This window comes from Pieris rapae, chromosome 22 (assembly GCF_905147795.1).
Source record: "Pieris rapae chromosome 22, ilPieRapa1.1, whole genome shotgun sequence".
NCBI classification, from domain to species: domain Eukaryota; kingdom Metazoa; phylum Arthropoda; class Insecta; order Lepidoptera; family Pieridae; genus Pieris; species Pieris rapae.
In genome coordinates this window covers 2,400,878-2,427,238 of record NC_059530.1, presented here as the reverse complement: position 1 = coordinate 2,427,238, position 26,361 = coordinate 2,400,878, and the positions used below count along the sequence as shown (strand labels likewise).

The 26,361-nt window shown below is 33.9% G+C and overlaps 2 protein-coding genes across 2 annotated transcripts; one reads left to right on the top strand and one right to left on the bottom strand.

Annotated features, from left to right (window-relative positions):
* The first annotated feature begins 6,355 nt into the window (after window positions 1–6,355).
* On the top strand, window positions 6,356–11,031 carry LOC110992550 (cytochrome P450 4g15). The gene is made up of 9 exons (XM_022258421.2): window positions 6,356–6,479; window positions 6,838–7,064; window positions 7,552–7,752; window positions 8,259–8,438; window positions 9,270–9,466; window positions 9,581–9,871; window positions 9,941–10,178; window positions 10,277–10,462; window positions 10,537–11,031. The coding sequence occupies exons 2-9, from the start codon at window positions 6,854–6,856 to the stop codon at window positions 10,713–10,715; spliced, it is 1,683 nt and encodes a 560-aa protein (XP_022114113.1). The 5' UTR covers window positions 6,356–6,479; window positions 6,838–6,853; the 3' UTR covers window positions 10,716–11,031.
* A 9-nt stretch (window positions 11,032–11,040) lies between these two features.
* LOC110992553 lies at window positions 11,041–24,956 on the bottom strand. The gene is made up of 10 exons (XM_045633291.1): window positions 24,782–24,956; window positions 22,283–22,494; window positions 21,406–21,597; window positions 20,697–20,764; window positions 20,197–20,374; window positions 19,558–19,735; window positions 18,308–18,509; window positions 14,901–15,033; window positions 11,316–11,496; window positions 11,041–11,170 (listed from the first exon to the last, which is right to left on the bottom strand). The coding sequence occupies exons 1-10, from the start codon at window positions 24,913–24,915 to the stop codon at window positions 11,041–11,043; spliced, it is 1,608 nt and encodes a 535-aa protein (XP_045489247.1). The 5' UTR covers window positions 24,916–24,956.
* Between the last annotated feature and the right edge of the window lie 1,405 nt (window positions 24,957–26,361).

The window sequence follows — 26,361 nt, the reverse complement described above, 5'->3', positions numbered from 1 at the left end:
ATATTATGATCCGTATATCACTGTTGAATTGCCATAATTATCTACATATGCATCACGCTTGCATATAACTAGCATAATCAATTTCATTAACTGGAAAAACAAGAAGTGTATTAATTATTTATAGCCAAACAATGTCGCATCGAATTGCGCAAAGCAAAAATCTAATGGGGCATTTAAAAAAAATAGTAACGAAAAATCAAAAAACTAAATTTTGAAAATCATTATAGAAAATAATAATTATAGGGAAGCCACTTATCTTAAAGTTTGACGTATATATACACTGATTGATACATATATAACACCGTATATGTATCAATCAGAAGATCAAAGTAGATGATTTAAAGGAGATTTTGTCTTGTTAAGGAAGTAGTAAGTAACTTCAAGGATTGCTTGCTGCTCCAATCAGATTTCAAAGATATAACTTCGTGTATCTCCAATCGATAAATTGATTGATATTTCGTTTGTTTAAGATATTTAATAATTGGGTTGATTGCCCGATTTGGTTGATAGAAGGTATATAAATTTATATTTTCTGGACCCTCTTGATACCAGGCATATCATTATTCCATGTGTCTCTCCTTTCCATAGAACGCGTTTTGGTCAAAGCCCGCCGATATCCAGATTAAAAAGGCAGGCATAAAAAGCCGGCAACGCACTCGAGAGCCATTCAGAGTGCCCATGGGCGGCGGTATTACTTAACATCAGATGAGCCTGCACGTTTATCCTATAAATGTCCTTTTTTTTAGTTTTTTGTATTTTTTTTATTACAAATTTTTGTTTTGTTAAATAATTGTTTTATGTAATATTTGTATAATCTCGCTTGCTTGCTTGTCGAATTAAAAATAGTATTTTGTTTTTTTTACCGATGTAACTGTGTGCCAAACGTTAACAAACATTAATTAATTATGATTAAAAAGCACTATTGGTTCTTTGACTTGACTTTGCATTGACTTTGCTAAATTATGAGCTATGAGCAATGTTCGCCAAGCGGCTTCAGCGTGCAATTCTCATCGCTGAGAACGTAGGTTCAATCCCCGGCGGTGCACCAATGGACTTTCATTCTATGTGCGCATTCAAAATAAGCTGAATCGGAGAAGGAAAACATCGTTAAAAAACCGGATTGACTTAGACCCAACAAATCGATAGTGTGCGCCGATAATTTGCCGTTTAGATTGACAAATTTATTTCACTTCACTTAATTTTTAATGGCGACTTCTGTGTAAATCACAATTCCACCAATGATTTTTTTATTTTTTTATTTATAAGCGATGTGACATACAATGACAATGACAGATGACAGTAACGCCATTGCCTCGACATCTTTGATACACACTTAACAGAAGTATTATAGGAACACACATAAACCACAATTCTTTGTGTGTTAAAAGTGCCTTTAATTGGTATGGAAAATTTATATTTCTACTAAATAGCAAAAACTCAGTGTTTTATGCTTTTTAATTACATTGTAAACGGTTATAGTTAAAACGAGATAAGTCACATACACCATAAAAAATATATGTTAAATAAGGAAACATTATGTTTCGAGGTTAAAGGCGTAATTTTTAATTTTAATATAACCTTAATCGAGCTTAGGGGTTTCCTAACAATTTCAACCCGGTCCCTGAGAAATCGTCTTGAACCAAATGTATGACGCAGAGTAGATAAAAAGCAAAAATTAAAGGGAAGACCCAAGATGATAAACCTGTTAAACTAATTGTTTACCTTGATACAATATCCTATACCTAGGTCAAACTGGTAGCTTTCTTTATTAAAGTTGGTTATTAAAGTTAATATCTAAAGTTTTAAGGCAATATTCTTGACCTATATAGTAATAATAATAATAATAATAAAAAAATAGGATTCTAAGAGGAATCTAAGAATAAATAATATGTTTGCAATTCCCTTTTTATTCTTAAAAACTTTCATCCATTTATCAATAAATGTTTGAAGATCTATTAAAATCGGGACACCATGTGCTCCTTGATGAAGGGGTTTTAAAATTTCTAATGTGAAGAAAACAAAACAGTAGTATCAACAATAGTTTCATGAACTGTGATAAACTATTGGATTAATATTTCCGGCCTACTAAGGGATAGAACTTCCGGTATAAAATATTCTGAATGCGATCTTTAAAAAAGAGATAACAGGAATTTATTAGGCGTGCTCCTTCAGCTTCCTTGTGCTTCACTTTCATGAGGTTCCTCTTAATCTTTGGCACCTTGATGATGGTGAGTCTATGACCGAAAAGGTGTGCTCAGGGCTCAGTACTTGATAAAGAAACACCGGCTGTGATTGAGTTATAAGGGATGCTTTACTTTTTGGTGACGTACCTTCTATTGTGTAGATGATACATAAGTAGCTCAAAGCAGGATCTTCAGGGTTTAGACAGGATTGGTGCACTAGGAAGGAAGCGTTGAATTAAGGTGGTTTGTGGGTTTAGGTGTAAGAAGACGATGAGTGTTCTTGGTCACGGTTTAGGATCTCTCTCTGAAAAAGGCGTGGTTTTGCCGTGAAATTCTTAACTCGTATCGGGTGGTTATCCCAGTGTTCTATACATTTCTCATCTCATATTCGCTTATACACTGAAGGAACAACAAAACATAAGAAACAGAAATCGCCAAGCGTAGAAGAAACTAATCAAGAAAATGGGTACAGAGATCAGAAGTTTATCAGATACTAAAGATGAGAAATCAAATCAAAATCGTTTCTTTAGTTTTTCTTTTGATATAGCTTAAGTTCTAATGTAATTGATGTGTAAGTGTGTTAAATTTGTGATGTCATATTTCCTTGTATTTTTTAGGCATACACATTGTTTTAGAATGTGTATGCCTAAAAAATGATTTTTATTTATTTATATAAATAAATAAAAATCATTTTTTCATATAGGTAACATAATGTACACTTATGAACGTCAAAAAAAGAAATATACATTAAATGATTCTAATTTTACATTCACTGCCAGTTCTCAAATCAAGGGCGTAGAACGGAACGGAACGGAACTGGCAATAAACTCTCCGCTACTCTTTTTAATCGCCAAGTGTTTTTTACACAACGTTTGTAAAGAGCTGCAACAATTACACCATGTTCCATGTCACATCTTGAGTAATAAAGAATAATAAAATAAATTATAACAAAGATTTGTCCTCTATCAGCAGGAGGCATGGTGAAATAGGAGCACGCACTTACATACTCGTGAGAACAACACGCAAATACGTTGTAGAAACAACTAATATCACCGCATACACGAATTCAAGTACGACCAGGCACCACAAGTAGCACCCGTTCACGAGTATGACGCATGGCCAGCCATCGGCCCCCTCACCATATTTTAGGGAGAGAGGCAACCCGACGCATGGACGCCTCCACAAGCAATGACATTTAAGTTGATCTGCTGGCTAATCGGCGTTTATCAGCAGCGCTCTTCAAACGATCTTCTAGAGCCAGTAAATACCCAGAATACGGGGAAGACAACGGTTGGCGGAGACTTGGAGCCAGTGCAAGATGCAGATACGTTTCACATAGAGCAGCACAGAGCTAAGAGTAACAGAAGTGCAAAAAAAGAACCAAAATGAAATATTTCATAAGTATTGTGAAACCGTCTTTTGCTATAGGTTTTCCCAATACTGACAGCTGCACTTCACTTTGTAAATTTCCATTTGTTATTCCTATAACTTGTTTAATACAAGGATTCGTATTGACAATATAAAAATAAAATGTTATTCTACGATGTAATTTTACTGTTGTTTCACATAAACAAATAAAGATTTAACTAGAAATACCTATTTTTTTACGACAACATTCCAAAAAACACAAGTTGCTTTTGATATAAAGATTATGGCAAAGGTTTGCATGTATAGAAATCTCATTATTTTTAAGTATATTTGATAGAATATTTTGAAATTTATATTTTATACCTCCAGGTACCTCCAGTATTAATTTATATCACAGCCAAGGCTTCATAACATCTCGCTACGACTTTTACGTCATAGCAAAGGAATTTACTTTTAAACAAATAATTGAATTTTAAATTGAACGCAAACATTTTTTCATGAACGAATGAATATATATATATTTTCTCCGTCACTAGGTAAACCTTAAGAAGTCGATTAAAATCAAACATTATTAACAAAAAAATATTTTAATTATAATATTTATTAATTCGTTGCATCAGTACTAATTATAATAATTAAATGATACTGCAGGTTGACTCATCGCTTCCACCTTTCGCCGGATTTTTTCCACCTTATACACATCAAAACAGTATATAAAAACCTCAAACAACACAACAACAATTGCATACGTTTTAAAACAAAGTCTGTTATTTATTAATTTTATATATAGACTGAAATGCACTATACACTGGCGTAAAAAGAGCAAAAGATAGCGTCTGTCTGGCAAAAAACCACAGCCGTCATACCTTCTATAAAAACACGATATAATAATAATATACTAAACTTTTACAATTACTATAATTAGTGGTTTTCTGTACCACATAAGTCGATTTTTAGATCTTTTTGTTCCATGTTCTGAGCCTTTCTAAAATTCTTATAATATATAATATAAAAAATATGTGAGTTGCATATGGGGATATGTTTATATGTATATAAACTATATTGTTTACTTAAGAAACTTATAGGTTATAGGAAGTAATCAATACGAAATTGTTTACAAAACACAGTAAGTAAATTTTCAAAACATAAAAAAAACAAATTCAATTAAATTTAATAAAGATTTTTCTTTATTAATTTATTATTTTAATTCAGTGAGATCATGTTCCAATTTGGTTAGCCGCAGTCTCCATACTCCACGTTGTTATCCCAGCTATTTCGATTGCCCCTCCCTATGGGGCGTGATCCTCAGGGACTAAGCTTTAAGTTTTTATACGAGTAGGTCTAATACATCTTAAATCTAACCTTAAGATATATTTCACACATTCCTCAGTTACCTAGTTTGCGTTAATTACTGCGTTTCTATTTCTTCCAAATTTGTAAATTTAGGGTCCTTCAAGAAAAGAGCGTACCAAATGTTAAAAGGCCGGCCACGCACTCGCGAGCCCTTTGGCATCGAGAGTGTCCATGGGCGGCGGTATCACTTAACATCAGGTGAGCCTCCTGCCCGTTTGCCCCTGTTCTATAAAAAAAAACTCCAACCCCCACACCATACTACAAATCATATCTACCTAAAATCAGAGCCGAATACGGTACCTATTTCGGAGTCCTGTCTTCTGAGATCCGGGAAATAGTAGTAACGGACCTGTTTCGAATACGCCAGCAAAGTTTTTTGATAGACGGACGGATGCAATAACAGCGTACGACGTATGCGTGATATATATACGTACAATTTCTTTTTGTGGCTTATGTTTGTAAATGAGAATTAACTTATTTAAACCTATGGGATGGTCTATCTTATTATGAATCACAACCCATTTTTATCTTTGTTAAATTGGTATATTTCTTCAACAAACAACAGTAATTAATTTATATTTTTATAGAAATGTTCACTCGTCTTAAAAGTCTGCTCTCCTGTATTTATGTTGCCATATACATCAAAATCTTATAGGGAATACTACACAAAATAGTATGTACATTTTTAGTGCGTATCTACGATACGCTACAAACCTAATTTGTTTACTGTATACAGTTTAATGCTAAGTTACAATATTCAACAATAAATTAGTGTTTATTGGTACACTTTGCAAAACAACAAATTTCTTGCTTACGATAGTTAGACGCGTTGTCAGCATGTAAAGAAGAGCGAGGTATTGTATAGTTAACAATTCTAACGAAAATGCTGAAATATGCTGATTACATTTGAAACAATTGTTTTCACTAAGATAACACTAAGTATTTAGTTTGTCTTGTGTCAAATTAATAGAATACAATAAAATACGTTTATTTTGGAACATAGGATCATAATGGTATCACTTATTCCACGTCATTAAATTCAAGCCTGTTGGCATCCCTACTCATCGGCAAAGAAGACAGAGGGTGTTGGCCGAGAGAAAAAGCCGGCGTCAAAAACTCTCGGTACTGTTTTTGAAAAAAAAGCAAATCATCAAACAATTCTACAATATTTAAAACAAATATAGCAAATTAATTAGAAGTAGCCTGCCCAGCACTAGTCCCAGGCCCTTTTATCAACTAGATAATCACTAACTTTATAGTAAGCCTTTTTACACAGCTTTTCTTTAATACATTTCTTAAATTTAATAAAAGGCAGATATAAAAAGAGCCTCTGGGATTTTATTAAAGAAGACAGTATACAAGAAGACAGTATTTTTGTATCCCCATACAACCATAGCCGGCTTTAAATCTCTAAGCTCGATTTACATAACGACTCGATAAACACTCTCAGTGTGGCACAGTGACGTCAGTGGCGTGTATATAGCTTGTTGCGCGTGAGTTTCATAAATAGTCGTCAAAAAGACGTTCTAAACAACCCTCGAGATCGGCTTGCGGGCTTAGGTGCCGGCTTGGAAGGTAGGAATTGTGCTGTGTGTGCGGTGCCTCGGTTAATTCACAGTGTGTATTTAATATTGTCAATAGTGATTGTGTGTATAAACGTTTTATAAATCGTTGAAATGAGTGATTAAATTTTAAAAATATATTAATCTCCAAAGGATTGATTTTCTATATAAGAAAAAACTATTGCAATTAAATCATTCATCGATTAATTACAGTGGATTAATTTTTCAACACAATTTAGCGGGGATTTTTTATCGGCGATGTTTTTTTTATGAACATATTTTATTGATTAACCGAGATTAAAACAATTATACATTTTAGAAGGTTAATGGATACTTAATTAACCTGTTTGATATTACGTTACCCTTGACAGGTATACTGACGTCACGATGAGCTACGCTGCTGCTGAGACGGTGGCTCAGGCCAGCACTTGGGGTGCTTCAAGCCTCTTCTATGTGCTTCTGGTGCCAGCTGTTGTCCTCTGGTACGCCTACTGGCGTATGTCCAGACGGCATCTCTATGAATTAGCGGACAAAATTGCGGGGCCAAAAGGCTTACCTTTGATTGGAAATGCCCTGGAATTTACTGGTGGATCTGACGGTATGTATTCTAAGTTATAACTAATATTGATAAAATATATATAATATATTAATAAAATAAATAAATCAGTACCCTGATTTATTTATTTTAGGTCCACAGATTTCTGCATCTGTTTCATGATATGTAGTTTAAATAATGTAATTATTTTAAGTAATTCAGAATTACCTAAGTTTGTTTATGGAAGAGCACAACCCTGACACAGGTATTTTTTACTTAAAAGGGCTTCCAAATCTTACACCTAGGAAAGAAAATGTACCTACTTAAAATAGGTATAGACTTTTTATTATTTATTATCTGTTAATTTAATAGGCAAGGTTTCTCTAAGGCAATCGGTTTCCTCGCGATGTTTTCTTTCATCGTTAGCGAATTGGTGGGTATCGAACCAACGACCTCAGGGCTGAGATTCGCACTCTACTCCGCTCAATATAACTGCTTGACTTCAAATACGATGTGTTAAATAAGTTATTTATAAAGACAATGTTTTCAGACATTTTCAAACGAATGATAAAACGCAGTGAGGAGTTCTCCGACAGTATCATTAAAGTATGGATTGGGCCACGTCTTTTGGTCTTCTTGTACGACCCAAGTGATGTCGAGCTGATCTTGAGCAGCCACGTTCACATTGACAAGGCAGATGAATACAAATTCTTCAAACCCTGGCTTGGAGATGGTCTACTTATCAGTACTGGTAGGTGTTAACTTTGATAGATTCAGCGAAGTGTTCCCAAGAGCTTATAACTTACAACTATCTTTTAAAATAAGATTATTTATTTATTTATTTACACTTTGTTATCTTACAATAATATAAAAAATTAACACAATTAAATGTAAAGGAGGGCAACTGGCGGCCTTATCGCTTTAAAACGATTTATTCCAGGCAACCACTGTAACCAAAATATCAAAAGAATGCGACCAAAATTAACTTAATTTTTTCGCAATATTGAATGTGCACATTTGGAAATTGTCTATCGTTATATTCATTTAGATACAAATTAAATATATATTTAATAAAAGTATTAATAAAAATAATATAAATATTATTTAAAAAAATTAAATTCTAATAGTGTTACAAACAAAAAAATATCTTTATCGCATCCACAACTAAGATTTACTATAAGAGTGAAGATGGACGTAAAAATATTGCTTTACGCGCGTTGAATGCTAACGGCGAATAAAGGTCGTTTGAATTTTTAGGTCAAAAATGGCGTTCTCACAGGAAACTCATCGCTCCCACCTTCCATTTGAACGTTTTGAAGAGTTTTATCGATCTATTCAACGCTAACTCCAGAGCCGTCGTTGACAAACTTAAGAGAGAAACTGGAGAATTTGACTGTCATGACTACATGAGTGAATGCACCGTCGAAATTTTACTTGGTATGTATATGACAGTTATATATTTTTAGTTATATATTTTTCATACATTTTTAACTCTATTGTTACATAATGTGAATGTAAGATCACTGCAAATTTTGATTTTATGACGTCCAATGTTAGTGTCGCAAAACCTCCACAAAATTCTATATTAAATTAACTTCTATAAAAAAATTTAAACTATTAGTTAGCCAGTAAAAATATTTCCGATATATTTCGATAATGGCCAATTAAATAGATTAATGAACGGAAAAAACTTTTAAGGTTAATGGACGTCATTAAAAATAATAAAAATATTCAATTATTAACAAAAATAGTGGCGCGTGATTTTTTTGCGTCGACGTTTTTAATCACTAGAATATTTTCAACACTATCAACCGGGTATGAATCATGCCAAGAATCACTTATCGACAATTTGTTAATATGTTAATAAGTTTATAAATACTATACACTAAAACATTTAAATGCCGTAAGAAAGCTAAGCTACATTTATTTGAAGGATTGTTTTTATAAGGAAATATAAAAGGCCTCAGTGTAATCACGTATTTAATATGAAGGAAATAAATAGGGCAATCTACACAACCGCGACATTTATAGATGCAATTGCGTTGTTTATAAACAAGTCAGTGTCAACCACGTTCGTGCCTCTAAAACATGCGACTCATAATGCTACAAGGAAAACTGTACCTGAATAGGCTGTGTGTTCCGACCCCCCGTATTGCACGTAACATTAATGGGCAATATTCGCTAAAACGGGTCGAAAACTATGTTACGTAATTTTTCGAGGTTAATGTATCGGTACACCACGTTGAATACATATCGATATATTTGCAGAAACCGCTATGGGTGTAAGTAAAAGCACACAGGACCGAAGTGGATTCGAATACGCCATGGCCGTTATGAAAATGTGTGATATACTCCATTTGAGACATACCAAGATTTGGCTGAGACCCGATCTCTTATTTAACTTTACTCAATACGCCAAATTGCAGAACAACCTTCTTGACATCATCCATGGATTGACCAAAAAGGTACTAACTAACCCCAATATATATAAACATATACAAATGTGTAGAACATTAATTTAAAGATTTAAATATATAAGGTGTAATAGATTTAAAAACAAAAATGCTTGAATTTAATAGGTTATCAAGAGGAAGAAGGAAGAGTTCAAATCAGGCAAGAAATTAGCTTCTTTCGAGAACGAGGTTGCTGAGCCTTCGGAGCCCGTCAAACATACCCAAACCACATCAGTCGAAGGTCTTTCCTTCGGTCAGTCCAGTGGACTGAAAGATGATTTGGATGTTGACGACGATGCCGCTGTTGGACAAAAGAAACGTCTTGCTTTCCTCGATCTTCTTTTGGAAAGTGCTCAGGGCGGAGTTGTTATTTCTGACGAGGAAATCAAAGAACAAGTCGATACTATTATGTTTGAGGTAAATTTATTTTCATATTAACAATAGTAGTGAATTTATGATTAGATCTAAAACGATTATTTACTTTAGGGTCATGACACAACCGCCGCTGGTAGCAGTTTCTTCCTATCAGCAATGGGTATCCATCAAGATATCCAAGACAAAGTTGTTGAAGAACTGGACAATATTTTCGGAGACTCTGACCGTCCAGCCACCTTCCAGGATACATTGGAGATGAAATATTTGGAACGTTGCTTGATGGAAACCCTTCGTATGTTCCCACCTGTACCCATCATTGCTCGGCAACTGAAACAAGATGTCACTATGCGTAAGTATCTATTGAAAACGTTTATATTTAACTTAATAATATTAAGTATTCTATTAAAATAGAATGATTACAATGTTGTTATTTTTTTCATCTAACAGCATCCAGTGGCAAGGTGGTGCCAGCTGGAACTACCGTCATTGTAGCTACTTACAAGCTTCACCGCCGTGCAGACATCTACCCCAACCCAGACAAATTCGACCCTGACAACTTCTTGCCTGAACGTTCTGCTAACCGTCACTACTACGCTTTCGTACCTTTCTCTGCTGGACCCAGGAGTTGTGTTGGTATGTGAAAACCATCCATATCCACTAACAGTACTAAATGTAGAGTATGGTTTGTTAATTTTGACAATTTACAGGCCGCAAGTACGCCATGTTGAAGTTGAAGATCATTCTGTCGACAATTTTGAGGAACTTCCGCGTTCACTCCGACCTCAAAGAGTCTGACTTCAAACTGCAGGCTGATATCATCTTAAAACGAGCTGAAGGCTTCAAGGTACGACTGACGCCCCGCAAGCGAATGACCAAAGCTTGTTAGAAAATGAAATAGGTACTTACTGATATAATAGGTACATAATTTTAACTGTAGGAAATGTGCACATTTATGCAGTACATATGTATCTTTACATGCATTTGTGATACCAGTACTGACTAAATTATTGTTAATTTTGTTATTTATAAGTATGAAGAAATAATCTGGGTGGCAGATTTCTATGGGATGATGAGGTGAAAGTAATTTAATATTGCTCAATCGTGTTAGAATTATATTAATATTAATTAGACGAGTTGTAAATAGTGGTACATAATGTCTATGCAAATCGGAATGTTTTGATGCAATAAATGGATATTAATGATATATATTTTTATTTATTACCTTCGACCGAACCAAAACTGCTTCGAAGTTTTCTTATATCGTCAATATCTCCTGTTCGCCCAAGAGATGTATCTACATCTGATGATGAGAACGCCGTAGACCTCTTCAGCAGCTGAATACTATTGAAAACAATATTAGAATTAGTATGTACTGTAAAACCTTATGAAACGTCAAATATTACACAAAAGTTGGCAAGAGCCGTTAGTAGCTTGATAATATTCATATTGAAACTTATTAATGGAGAGAAATAGATCAATCACTCACCGAAGGATATCCAGTGGTGATCGTTGGTGAATGGAGCATAGACAGGGAAGGAGGTCGTGATGGTGCCTTTTAACCCACCAGCCAGATTTCGATAGCTTCCATTCAATTATCTTTATTTTTGCAATGGAACATTTGCGAGCCTCTCTTATTAGATTAAAATATGACGCCATTAGTTCTTGGCCTGTTAAAATATCTTCAAATTATAATGTGAATTCCAATTTTAAAATATGAAACTATGTACTTTAAGTTTTCTTAATTACAGACTATATATCATGTACTACTACATACCTAACATTATTATTCTTAGGAATGTTGGGTTACAATAAATTAGAAACAAAAACGGGATTTATAGTTTGCCTACTATCTAGTTAGTGTTGCTCTATCTAGATTATCTACTATAAGACTTAAAGAATCTACTGTTCTTGAAGACCTCAGTTTAATTTACAAAGGGGATATATGTGACGGCGAAGTGCAAGGTTGTTTGCGATACCAAGGCCCAGAACCAGTCTACACAGATCCCTCGCGCAGTGAAGTTGCGCCTACTGAATGCATCGACAGTATCGACATATTTATAGAATACGTTCTTGTGCATATTGAGCAGTGTTGGCTTCAGCGTGTAACTCACATACCTGAGGTCGCAGGTTCGATCCCCGGCTGTGCACCAATGGACTTTCTTTCCATGTGTGCATTTGACAATTGCTTGAACGGTGAAGGAAAACATCGTGAGAAAATCGACATGTCTTATACCCAAAAAGTCGACGACGTGTGTCAGGCACTGGAGGCTGATCACCTTGCCTATTAGATTAAAAAATGATCATGAAACAGATTCAGAAATCTGAGTCCAAGACCTAAAGGAGGTTGTAGCGCCACTGATTTTTCATGTGCATATTATGTATTATATATTATATTTTTAATTTCTACATTATCGTAATGGCTTAAGATAGTTTCTTAGTGAATAAATAAATAAGTATTCAAAAATTTACTGTAATTAGAATGTATATATTATCTATCTATCTACTGTCGCTGTCATTGGGCAATTATAAGTTATTTTTGCCACGCTAAAAGCAAAATTTGCTTGAAAATATGGCAATAAAACGTAATTTATGATATAACTTCTAATAACAGCAATTAGCATATTCGAAATATAAAAAATAACGTTTTTTACTAAACCAGTTTCAAATGGACGATTTAAAATCTGCAAAAAATCTTGAACTGGTTCGATGCCCTTGACTTTGTCCACGTGAAACACGAGGTTTCATATAGTTTATAACAAGAAATTATCTATAAAACATGTGCAAATGTGAATGTTGTTTTAATTTTAGAACGTTGATTTACAAACAATTACTTTTTATTGAATATTCAAATTTGCCTTTCTGCCTTGTACCTACATTAAAATGGATATATCTAATCACAGGATGTTAAACTAGTAGAAGATCCAGCCCTAAATCGTTCTTCACCGGGGTGAGTAATGAACGAAACATATTTTAATTGAAATTTAAAATATTAAAAAATAAATAAACAATGGGTTCGCTGAAAAAATCCTGGACAGGCTATATTAAATTATTAATTAAAAAATGATTTTTTATTAAATATTGTACTAATGAGAGTAATAAGAAAATCTTATACCAGCTGAAAGTATGAGACTTGCAGAATGTGCAATTGTTAGGTTCTTTATTTTTTTCTTGGACGGACTACAGGAAAGGCAGGACAGGTGTCAAAATACATTTGCATGCATATTTTTATATCGCCCATTGTGCGGATTTTTATAATTGATCGATTTAAATGTAACACTTTCTTGCTAATAAATGATTTAGTATTATTACTATAGCGGAGAATAACTTCACTGTTCATGACATGAGAAATAGAAAAATATGGATGAGGCATTTCAAAGAGGCCATACAATATACATACAGATAGAACATAACTAAACTAAATTTGATTTACATAAAAAAACTTAATATGTATATACGAGCGAGATACACGTTGCCATTAGCCGTCCCAATTTTAGTCTACTATCTTCACTCTAACATGCATCTTTAATGCCTTTTTGAATTTGTCAAACAAACCAATATTGCGAATTTAAGACGGTAATTGATTAAATACTAAGAAATATTAACTAAAGAATTAATTAAACTTTAATAATAATATGATGAGTGTTGGCCTAGTGGCTTCAGCGTGCGACTGTCATCCCTGAGAACGTAGGTTCGATCCCCGGCTGTGCAGAAATAGATACTCGCTCGATCGGTGAAGGAAAACATCGTGCGGAAACCGGCTTGCCTTAGACCCAAAAAAGAAAGTCTATGGCGTAAGTGAGGCTTTTGATGAAGATTATTAAGTTGGTTTGTGGTAAATTTTATAATTGTACTAGCAGACTCAGCCAAGCGTTGCTGTGGCTAAGGTTTTTGTTATATTACATAGTAGTAACCTATTCAAGGGAAACGGTAGGAGAACTTATGTGAAACGTTGGTACCACGACACGGACCTAAACTAAACTACCTTTAACTCAGCGCCATCTGTTAGAATTGTAACAAACAAATAATTTGCAATAAAATAAAATTGCGACTATAATTAAAGATCTAAACTATCCTATCTCTTAAGTTGGACCAGACTGCTCACGGTGTGTCAATTTAATTTAAAATCGGTTAAGTTGTTTAGGAGTCCATCGCGGACAAACATCGTGACAGGAGATTTATATATTTTAATAATATGTCACACTGACAAGAGTAAACATTACTAATTTATTAATCATAATACTTATATATTGTTTTATTCAATTGTCAAATAAAACTACTTAATTAAATGCCGTTCGCAAAGTATTAGTGTAATATACACATAACACAGAACATTCCTAGGAGGTTAGTGATTTAGGTTTTATATTAATGAAAATATTATTTTATAATAAAATAAAATAATAAATCAGTGTATCTCAGATTTCCGTATCTGTTTCATGATCATTTGTTGGTGTTGGTGTTTGGTGTTCAATGTAATAGATGCCTGTGCCTAACACAAGTTGCCTTTACCGTTCGAGCGACTGTTAACGCCCAAACCTAATAACCTATCTCTATCCAACTGAAATAGACATCTTAATCCAAATATTGATAAAAGTGTGCCAATAACCAATCGATGGATTGTAACAGCCATCTGTCGTTACAAGTTATCCATGGTAGGTCGGATCGATGTATTGAACTGTTTTTTTTATAACACATAAAAAAAACAGTTCAACTATACCAGTTTTTAAAATAATTAAAAAGCTATTTGATATGTTTTAAACATATGCATGTATATATTTAAAACATATCAAATATTATACGGTTTTATATAGTTTATTTGGTTTATATTGATTATCAAATATAAGTGTAAAAAGAGCGAAAAGATTGCATTCTATCCGTCGCCATAAATGTATTGTCTTCGTAGGGTTTGGTTATTGGGTTGCAGATAGGAGATCGATCGATTGAAAACAATCTGAGATCTGGATCAATTGTGGATTAATTATTTGGTTCGGGCATAAATGTGCACTGACGACAACCGAACCCACATCATGGAGTCTAAGCTGATGCAGCTAGACCTACGCATTTTGTTACATACCTGCTGATATGGACATCATCAGTCGTGACTGCTCAGCTTCCACCTCGTAAACGACACCTTTCGGCTCTTCTACAAAAATCACATCAATATCGGCACCACTTTTTTTGGCCGTTTCAGCCTGTCTTTTAGTATCCTAAAATTAAAAAAAAAAATTGTAATTTGCGGGTTTCCATTGGATAGCAGTTTTTATATTCCTATTTAGTACTACTAACTTAGTTGTAATCGTTTTGTAAATTTTTTATAGAACAGGAGGCAAACGGGCAGGGGCCTCACTGGTGCCAAGTAATACAATTCGACTTAGGGTCTTTCAAGAAAAGAGCGTACCAATTCTTAAAAGGCCGGCAACGTACTCGCGAGCCCTCTGGCGTTGAGTGTCCATGGGCGGCGGTCCTGCCCGTTTGCCCCTGTTCTATAAAAAAAATACCACCTATAGCTCAAAACTCCAGAGGACTCGCTAGTGCATTGCTGGCCTTTTAATTGCTACGCTCTTTTCTTGAAGGACCCTCACCCTAACGCTAAGAACTTACGAAGCGGATTGCACCCGCCCACCGTGTTTGGGGGCCCGCAGCCCTTGTACCATACAGATTTATGTAAAAAAATAAATCCGGAGGTCATCTTATAGCGGCGAGCGCGTTTGCGACTGCATACACAACTCCGGTCCGTGAGTTTTGAAAATAAAACTCCAAATCGCTTCGTGAGTCATTAGCCTAAGTCGAATTGGTTCGGAAATACTTCGGGGGCAGCTGGTGCCAGATAGTGGTGATCACTCTTATCATTTTATTGTGTAAATAAAAATCAGTGGCGCCTCTCAAGACCTCTTTAGGTCTTGGCCTCAGATTTCTGAATCTGTTTCATGATCATTTTTTAAATCTAATAGGCAAGTAAGTGATAAGCCTCCATTGCCTGACACCGTCGTTGACTTTTTGGGTCTAAGACATGTCGGTTTCCTCACGATGTTTTCCTTCAGCGTTCGAGCAAATGTTAAATGCGCACATAGAAATACATTTCATTGGTGCACAGCCGGGGATCGAACCTACGACCTCAGGGATGAGAGTCGCACGCTGAAGCCACTAGGCCAACACTGCTCCTTGTGTAAATAATCATAAAAAAACCAGTAACCTTCTTTGCTTCTTCAAAGTCAAAAATCATTTATTCATATAAATAACACAATGTACACTTATGAACTCCAAAGAAGAAACATTGTACTCCTATTTTCCATTCCGTATTTTGACATTTCATTTGCTACTAAAAAGTTCTCCACCAAAAAGGGACAAATTAGGCCCATTTGAGGGCAATAAAAAATAAAATGCTATGTATGTGTGTGTTTTACCTACAAAGAGGTAAATCTTAATAATTACTTACTCAAGTGACCTTATACAAAAATAACAAATATTTCAATATCACGAACATTATATTGAATTAACTTTAATTACTTAATTTTATTCATTAGCTGGCATCACTGCACTCTAATTCTAGGTAGTGAACGTTTTTAATAAAATAAAATGTTATCTTAACATGGGTTTTTTACTGTTGTGTGGTCACGGTTACTAAAGACAAAATGTGTTGAATATCAAAAAGTATCTCAATTGTAGAAAAAGTTATATTATCGGTATTTATTTCCCCGGAGTTGATATCGACTAGTCACACGACTAGCACGCTGTAAAGAACGCGAATCGTTTGGAAAATTTAAAATTATGTATAATAATACATAGCTTCAATCCGTTAAAAAAGTGTTTTCTTAAATGTGTAAAATTTAAGTTAATTAAAGACAATACTAGGGGCCTATTTATCACTCTCCGTTAAACCACTTTAAATGTGGAGCACCGCACTTAATAAATGGATACATTTACAAACAAATTGAAAAATGTGCCCGGTCAAAAAGGTTTGCCATCTCTGACATGTGAATGATATCTGTCAGAATTCTATAGAATTAAAAATCGAAATACATGCTTCTAATTTACTGCCAGTTCTCAAATCAAGGGCGTAGACCGGAAGAGAAGAACTGGCAATAAACTCTCCGCCACGTGAAACACGCTGTAGATTTTTGGTAATAATATTATACAGTCAAAATCTATTATAACAACATCACAGGAACTACTCATATTTGGTCGTAAAATCCAATAGTCGAAACAGTCAATGACGTTCTTATTAAGAACCTCATACAATAGAATTCAGCAGGGACCTTTGATTTTGGTCAATATATCCGCTAAGTTGATGAAAAGTTAAAATGATATCTTCACAAACAGGTTTGACTGTAATAATAAGCCTTTATTCATCCACATCCTATTCATATATATTTAACAAACATATATATAAATTAAATTAAATTTATACGATTCTATGAAAACCTTTTCCACTCCATTTTATTTTCTTCTACAGTCATCCATTTCTTCCAGCTACCCTCTCGATCCATCAGCGTACGAACGAGTGTTAAATGTGCATTTAGGTCTATTGGTCTACTGGCATTCAAACTGGGCTAACGCAACTCAAAAAAATCTTAAAATTATATTTATATTACTTTAAAGACAGATAGATGGCTACTATACTTGTCTATGAAAGAAAAGTCAAAGACAGACAATGAGAGGCTAAAACCATCGACAGTTTGATGCGACATTGGATAAGGTTATACATAGTATTATTGTATAATATAAGGCTGTTGAAGCAATCATGATGCCAGAAACTGATTCTCTATTTTTTGAGTTACATTTTTAACGAATTAATTATTAAATTTTAAAACGCGGTTTTTCTATTAAATACGGTGACCTTGTTCATCAAAACAGTTCATATCTATCTGAAGTATCTTTGAGCACATCAGTAGAAAAGCCGCACTCATCAAATTCATAAATTATGTAATTATGAATATAACATGATCACTTAGGAATGCGGTTATGGGGCTTGTTATGATTATCGATATATCGATATCTCGCGATTGAGTTCTTGATATCAATAAATATTTCCTTTTCATTACAAAAGGTTGTCTATGGCCGATAATTTAAAAAAAATTAGGCTTTTTAGTGGATTTTGTTTTATTTTTTAATTTTTACAATTATAATTAACTAGCCGACCCGGTTATTTCCTTTCGCCTAACAGTACAATAATATAGTGTTAACTTTAGTTTAACTTAATTTAGGATTTCATTAGGGTAATAACATTAATACAACTTTTTTTGCAAATACAGAAATGTTTTATTGCTTGCCATTGCGAATTGGTTTAAACTATTACCAAATATAATTTACAACTCGTACAATAATATCGTAGTCTATGAAAAATCTCTTATACAAATGTTATATGGCGTTATAATCTCGCCACGCCTGTGGCGTTTACCATATTTATATATATTTATATATATTACCATATCTACATCATCTCTAAAAAGCATTAATCAAATAAATAATAAAATGTCTTACCGCATCTGACATACAACTATCACCCAGAAAACAGTGGAAGGCTTCAGTAAGATGCTGAGTGCCAAGTTCTGGGCGTTCGCTCCTCAAATGCAGCTCTCCAAGAAGATGGAGTGCTTGACCCAGCTGACGACGAAGGTTATGCTCCATAGCCAAGGCACCCATTTCCGTGAGTAATTTAGTTGCTTTTTCATATTCACCCAACCTTAACAAAACAACCGACTTTTTTATCGTACGTACGAATTTCGTAACAATATATATTAGATATGATTAAACAGTCAGTAATTTTTCGTTGTGCAATTTTTTTCATTATTACATAAAAAAGAAGGATGGAGAAGGTCTGCCAAGGATAGAAAGGAGTGGAAATTGGGGGAGGCCTATGTAGGCATACCTGTTCAAATAAATTTATTATTTTGCTAAGTAAATTAGATTTAAGAATACTTAAATCTAATTATAATATAAGAATAGCATGTCAGCGGTATAAGGGCTTTTATTATTATTATTATTATTATTATGAACATTTCAGCGACATCTATCGCTTCAATTATAGCATAAACGTCATACCCTGAAACACGCAAATAAAATTATTATTATAATTAAAATTTAGCCACCGGGGCCAGTGAGAGGTTATAATAAATATCCTTTTGGCTACTTCTTTTTCCTACAATTATTTTATATTTAAACATTTGTAAGACGCTTATATTCTAAGTTACCTAATACTCGAAACAAACGCAGACTGCAATTTCCCTGTTCTGGACTATCTAAAGTAATTCTTTTTTGGGATACTCTGTTCAGAGGTTCTTTTATCTCTGCCTTTTATTAAATTTAATAAATGTATTAAAGAAGCCCTGTGTAAAAAGGCTTACTATAAAGTTGACGATTATCTAGTTGATGGAAGGGCATGTGATAGACAGGCTATTTCTAATTATTTGCGATATTGGTTTTAAAATAAGTGTTATTTGATGATTTGCTTTTTTAAAAGAGTACCGAGAGTTTTTTACACCGGCTTTTTCTCTCGGCCAACACCCTCTGTCTTTCGAATTTAATGACGTGAAATAAGTGATACCATGATGATCTTATGTTCCAAAATAAACGTATTTTTTATATTTTTATTTTATGTTATTACGTACGTACATACGAACTGGTTCCTATGTTTTCCCACTTATTTAGAGAGGATGTAACAATCCCGTTTTTACGGACGACAACTAAGAGAAAATATTTAGGTTTATATTAATATTATAATCCATATTAACCTTTGCATGACAGCCGCCATGTGCATTTTCGTTTCACATACACCTTCGATATTATTACTATCTGTATGTATTCGCAACGCTTTTTCAAAGGTTTTCTGAGCGTTATTTAAATTATTCATCATCAATTGGCTGATCCCAATCTCAATTATCGCTTCGGCGGTTTTCGGTATATCATCAGCTAAAAGGAATAAAATTGAAACATAATCATTCTATCATAATATTAGTAAAGTATAGAGAGACAAGACATCTCAAGAATCGTGCGCTTGATCAAACTTAAAATACAGTTAGAAAGGGTCTGTCAACGAGTCGATTTTGGATTTAATAGCGCACAAAAAATTTCAAACTTGCGTGGCCATTTTCTTTTCTTTGTGAGACTTTAAAAAATCCGTCCTAGTTCATCCTAGTAGTACCACTCCTAGCTCTGATTTGATTCTTGCATGAGGTCGTTAATGCATTAGATATGGTATTGGTATACTGGTACTAAACTTAATGCCCGTGATAATGATTGTTATTTAGGCACATTTACTTGGTTAAAGAGTGATCAATGAGCTAGACGTAGAAGTATTTCCCCTATTTACCACAGTTTATTAAACACAAAATAAGCAAACACACAACAAAAATTTTGTGTCTACACAATACCATCTTTAGCTCTTCTCTCGGCCAAACGGGCCAGAGTTTCCGACTTGGCCACTTCTTTGATTCTACACGACCTGGCTTTATTCACCAGAACCCTATGTAACTGAACCGCTGTTGCAGAAAATAACATTTCAGATGATACTCTCTCTTCTCCCTCAACTGCTTCGTAAAGCGGCCAATCCTGTATAAAAAAAAACGACGAGTTACACTCCGGTAGTGCCAGCAAAAGTAAATTTGAAAACGTTGTGCATTTTTGATATTTTGGAATGGTTAGGGAATAATTTTGCACGAATTTCTTTAATTATCAGTATATAAGTACTTTCATTTATGTGGCAGAATACAGAATTTATTTATTTTCGATCACTTTTATTCCACAGATAATGCCATACGACGTTTATCTTCACCGTATGAGTAAGTCGTAAGATCGCATTTAAAATTGGTGTCGTGATTAGAACGCAAAACCTCAAGAATGAGGGTATACACTCGTAAAAAATATACTAAACCTTTCCAATGGCGCAGTCTCGTACTTCAGTTAGAATAACAAAGGGTTCTTCTGGATCCGCCCCTGGAACTGTAAATTATAATCATTAAAATATAAATTTGAATATTATAAATTATATTTATCTAATTAATTATTAAGTAACTCAATGGACACCTCGCTACAATACGAAGCGAAGGAGAGGAAGACCATGTGCGCGGTGGGCTGATGACTTTATAAAAGCTAACGGACGGACGGGATATCTGTGCAACAAACCCTTAAAGAACCTTCTTATATACATATGTATTTTTATAAACTTCTCTTGTATTAGTTGTAATAAATTTATCTGATGGAATCGGTTCGGAAAAATAAGTGTAGTTGTGTTATATAACTCTTGTTTGTATTGTAAAGTATCATAAGAAAAATCTATGTTCTTTAGTTATAGTTCTTTGGTTGTAGCTTAACTTACTGAACGCTTTTAAGAAATAAATTCCCAAAATGTGTGCTTTAATAAATAAAAACTTTTTTGCTACACAACTAACTTTTTTTTCTATCAACTACATATGAACTATTTTGACATACCTTGTATGTTAGTACCTACTCAATAATTATAGAACTCTTTTTGTAGTTTAAGAAGTTCTTTACTGCCATCGCTTTTTAAAGTTCCTTGCTACGACATTGGTGTACTAAGATTCGTAAGCTATGAACTATGAGTATTAAAAATCAATATTCACACTTGTCGAGTAGAAATTTCGCATAGTGGTATTTGCAGCAGCCCTTCTGCCGTCCTCCATCGATCAGATACTGGCTTGACACAGCAATCGAAGCCAGGAAAAACTTCTCAGCGAGCCAAAGTATACCTTTACCCTTTTCAGCATAATATGTAGCAAGAACAAGCAGCTCAAGACATTCCTTTTTCGTGTCGCCTAAAATATGGATAAAACGCTTAGGGCCTGTTTCACAATGTATGGATAAAGTGCCAAATAGCTATGCAACACATAAATTATTCGAAAGATAAAAGTTCCAAATAAGATACTTCGAATATCATGACGTATAGCGCTATCTGACAGTCGTGAAACGCAAAAATACTATTTATCATACCAATAAGTAGCAAATAGCTTATTTGGAACTTATCCGGACATTGTGAAACAGGCCCTTAAAATTTAATTTTAGTCGATTTTCAGCATATTTTTAAATAAAAATCGATCCTAAGACCACGTGATGTGCCCTTACTCCCTGACATCCAATAGCGACACTGATCTTGGCGTTCTTGTATGTAAGTGTGTTCTATATAATGTAAAATTAGTTCTCTTAATATCCGTAGCGCTGATGTCACAAGTTTCGGAGTGCGCTCCAAACTGATTATTGTGATGGGGATCGCTGTCAGTATCGCTACTAGCTGGTAAGGGCTCTGATGATAAACAGCCAAGAATGCTGTGAAGTATACGGCAAAAACAAAGGAGTTCCTATAAGAAACTTCCGAATTCTTTTGGTTTTCAATTCGATATAATTATAAATTGAATTCTCGATCAGACTCCGAGTAATTCTATTCTCTTAAATGACGTTTAGAACCTAGAAAATTCTACGCCTCTATTTAAGTCATGTTGATACCCTTGTCACGATATTTCTCAGCTTGAATTAGCCCAGCGCAAATATGTTCAAGATAATCTTCTCTCTTCCTCAGATCCACCACGATACCAATATCATCGTTTTTAACCAGCTGTATATTGTCATATATTAGGTCTTGAAGATAGTCAGATGACTCAAAGAAACCTGATTCCCGAAGTTCAAGGATCAAGCATTGGTGGAGTGGCCTTTTTCGCCTAAAAAGAATATTGCTGTTTAAAGATCATCGTTCTGGCTAAATGGTTGCTGCTGCATGCTGTATAACCTTCAGGTTATAACCCAGGTTGAAAGGACCAAGGGGAGAAAAGGGTGTCCCAAAAAAGGTGGATGGAAAAAATAGAAGCGATAGCAAGAAGCGAATGACAAAGAAAGAGATATTTGGAAGGAAGCCTTTACGAGTTCGGATCAACGCTACTAAAATATATTAGGTGAACCAGAAAAGAAATGTAGGTATATAAAGAAACTGTATAATATACTTTTCTGATAATTGAAATGAAACGAGCTTTTATTATTATAAGCCAGGTTCGGGGTATTTAACACACTCTCCACACATGCACCCTTACATACTTACACCAACACATACATGATTTAACTGAGCTGTTGTCGTACCTTCAGCTATTTAAATTTAGAACAACCACGTAAGCCGACTGAGCAGTTAATCAATATTGAAATAATATATATTTACTAGCTGACCCGGCAAACGTTGTTTTGCCATGTATGTTATTTGTAAGAAACATTTTTTAGGTCAATAAAAATAATTATCTACTATAAGTGTTCTAAAGAATGCTTTATGTAGGGTAATAAATTAATGTTTATTAATGTAGTGAATATATTTTAAATTACAATTCTTGCTAGTTATCTAAATATCAAAAATAAAGAATCAAAGAAATCAAATTGAATTGAGAAAAAAAGAAATTTTTAAATAAAAAACGCGATGGTAAAATATGGGTTGATTGTAAAGGGTTGAAAAGGGTTCAGGGTTATATGTATTTACTAATGCTGTATTATAAAAAAAAAATCTAAAATTGAAAAAAATTTCGGGCTGGATTACCCTTAACATTTAGGGGGATGAAAAATAGATGTTGTCCGATTTTCAGACCTACCCAATATGCACACAAAATTTCATGAGAATTGGGATAGCCGTTTCGGAGGAGTTTAACCACAAACACCGGGGCATGAGAATTTTATATAATATAAGATTTACTATTCTAGCGTTAAGATTTAGAACACACATAAGCCTTGTCAGCAGCAAGTCAATGAAATCTAAACAAAAGCAAAGGCTTTTGTTTATAAATTTTTAAGTTATATAAATTTTTGATTAATGTTAAAACTAGTTAATCATTTTAAGTAAAAACTTAAACGGATATAAACAGGAATGTAAGGTCTATAAATTAACATAACTCGAGTGATTTTTTAAAATGGTGGCGAAGTGTATATAAATATTTTTTTCGATTATATATTTGTTCTAACAATTCCACGACTCGATTACACATTTAAATAATTGTTAACGAAAGTAAACGAGACTTAAGTTTATTCAGTTATTTAAATTTAAAAAAGAGTGTTTGTACTTATGTACACTCGTTAGAAGTTATACTTCTTTGGCGTATAGAAAAAAATAACTATAATGCAGTAGTGATTAACGATAAATATTAAAATTATTCAAAAGATTTTATTTAAATAATTAAATTATTAGTAAGTTATCACCGTCGTACCTATATGAAATTGATTTATAAACACCAAAATAATATTTATTTATTCACACTGTTTAATTGTACTGTTGCGAAACACGTGTTCTAAATATAGAAACACTATAATATACAACTTGAACATAGTTATCGATTTCCATGTCACCTAGACTTGTCTTTACGATGTCGAATTTAGGTGTTGGTGTGCGCGCGCATTCAAATAATTCACTCTCATCATTTTTCTCCATCGCGCCAAAAGAAGTATAACTACAAAAATTGTCTTCTAAACTACACTTATAAACACCGGAGTCAACCTGCCACTTCAAATCTTTTAGGGTTTTTGAAAATAACAATAAGGAGTTACTTTGCAACGTCGCCTTATAAAGTTAAGCAAAACAACGTTTTAATCCCTTTTACGCTCATGTCAGCGAGAAGTGGAACTGTTATTTAAAAAAATTATAGGATATAGCAAACCTGACTTCGTGGCCTTCAAAGAATTGGTACGCTGTTGTCTTGAGGGACTCTAAGTGAGTAGAGACCCCGTCACGCCGCGCGCTTCAGCCCCCATCAGGGCTATTTTGCCCGACCAGTACCGCCCTGTATCAGCAAGGCGCGGACATATTCACCACCCAAAGGGGCATATGCCTCAAAGGGGCCTAAACACCCCTCGCGAGGGAGGGTCTAACAATGACTGCCACCGACGGTCGTCGAGGTGCTACGGGTGGAATTTCGTACTCTGCCTCGACGTCCGATAATGAATCTCAGCTGCAGGTATATGAACTAATTAAAATAATTATACCTCCGAATTCCTTTTGCATCTAGAGCCTCCAAGCTAAACAGAGCTCGATTTCTAAGATTCTCCAAACTTGTTTTAGTCATACATGCCATGAGCTTTGGAAGCTGCCGTTTCTTTGGTAATTGAGGGCCCTCCATTATATATTTACTTAAAAATGTAAAATGTTCGTTCTAACAACATGCAAATTCCTCGTTGGCATTTGTTGAGATCATAAATAAGTTGTCACCTGTCAAATTCGTAAATTAGTTTTTATAATTTGAATAGATATGATCTGTGAATGGTAATTATAGTCTTGTTTCGTTCAATAGTGTTTTTTGGCCAATATCACGTGTATGGTTTAACGAAAGTTACAAAATAACAAATAGGTTATAACGATATTAATGATAGTTCTTTTATTTCGCATGTCCAAAAGGGCGTGGTCCTAATCATCATATTTTTATCTCTTTACAAAAAAAAATATTTACAAGAGAAACTTAATATTAATGTGTATATATACGAGCAAGATACACGTCGCCATTAGCCGCCTCAATTTCAGAAAGATGCATCTTTATTGCCTTTTTGAATTTGTCAAACACACCAATATTTTAGATGTAATTGATTAAATAATTGTTCTTCCTTTTCCTTACATTATTTTACACATACCTGGAAACGTAATTACGTCATTATCAATTATTATTTAATTCCAACCAAAATAAAATTATGATAAAGTTATTTGTAGAGAGCAATGGCACTCAAATCATTCAGATTGTATTCAAAAATAAAATTCATAGATCATCATTGTTCCAGGTAGATGAAGCTGACATGGAGAAATTAAATAAAATAAATCTGCCCCGCGAACTTCGTTTTCCCTAAATGTGTTTTTTTATTTAGCTTTTTAAGTAGCTATATACCAATATATGTAACATTTATGCATTAAAAACTTTAGTCTGAATACACCTTACGTAAAACATTAATTATAAGAAGAATATAGATTCGTATCGTAAGTTTGTTACGAATTGGCTCAAAAAGTACTGGACCGATTTTAAAACTTTCACCATTTTAATGATACATTATCACTGATTTATATATAAATATTAAATAACATATTAATAATTGTTTTAAAAATATAAGGTCGCTAAAGGATTTGTAATGTACCTATGATCTTCATTAAATCAGTAAGAACAAGCTGTAACAACTACAAAATTATTTCAACTGCTACGGAAAAATACTACCACTGGAGTCGCCGGGTCGGTCAGTGGTTACTCTAGTCTAGCATCCTTCTAGTCGGAAGAGACTTAACTTCATACAGAATCCTATTTTAATTTAATTGTTTATATCGGAAAACAATGTTCCATAACAATGTAAGTAATTACAACTTTTCGACGTCAGTCTTTCTAGATCTAAGAAGAACAGGCCACTATGAGTACGGCGGAGCGGAATATCCAGTGAGCGTTTGCCCGTTAGGCCCAAAGAAAGTTGTTTTAAAATAGATTAGTAAATAATAGTAAGAAACTGCTTAGACAGCTTACTTTAAATCTTGTTATAACAAAAAGAGTTTTATTTATTTTTATTTAAGTTCACAAGAGTTGCTTGCTATATTGTTA

Coding starts and splice junctions, on each gene's coding strand:
- LOC110992553 (XM_045633291.1), bottom strand. CDS start 24,915: ATGGAGGGCCCTCAATTACCAAAGAAACGGCAGCTTCCAAAGCTCATG. Junction 22,495..24,781: donor GATGCAAAAGGAATTCGGAG/GTATAATTATTT, acceptor TATTCTTTTTAG/GCGAAAAAGGCCACTCCACC. Junction 11,497..14,900: donor GATGATGTCCATATCAGCAG/GTATGTAACAAA, acceptor ATATTTTAACAG/GCCAAGAACTAATGGCGTCA.
- LOC110992550 (XM_022258421.2), top strand. CDS start 6,854: ATGAGCTACGCTGCTGCTGAGACGGTGGCTCAGGCCAGCACTTGGGGT. Junction 8,439..9,269: donor CACCGTCGAAATTTTACTTG/GTATGTATATGA, acceptor ATATATTTGCAG/AAACCGCTATGGGTGTAAGT. Junction 9,467..9,580: donor TCCATGGATTGACCAAAAAG/GTACTAACTAAC, acceptor TGAATTTAATAG/GTTATCAAGAGGAAGAAGGA.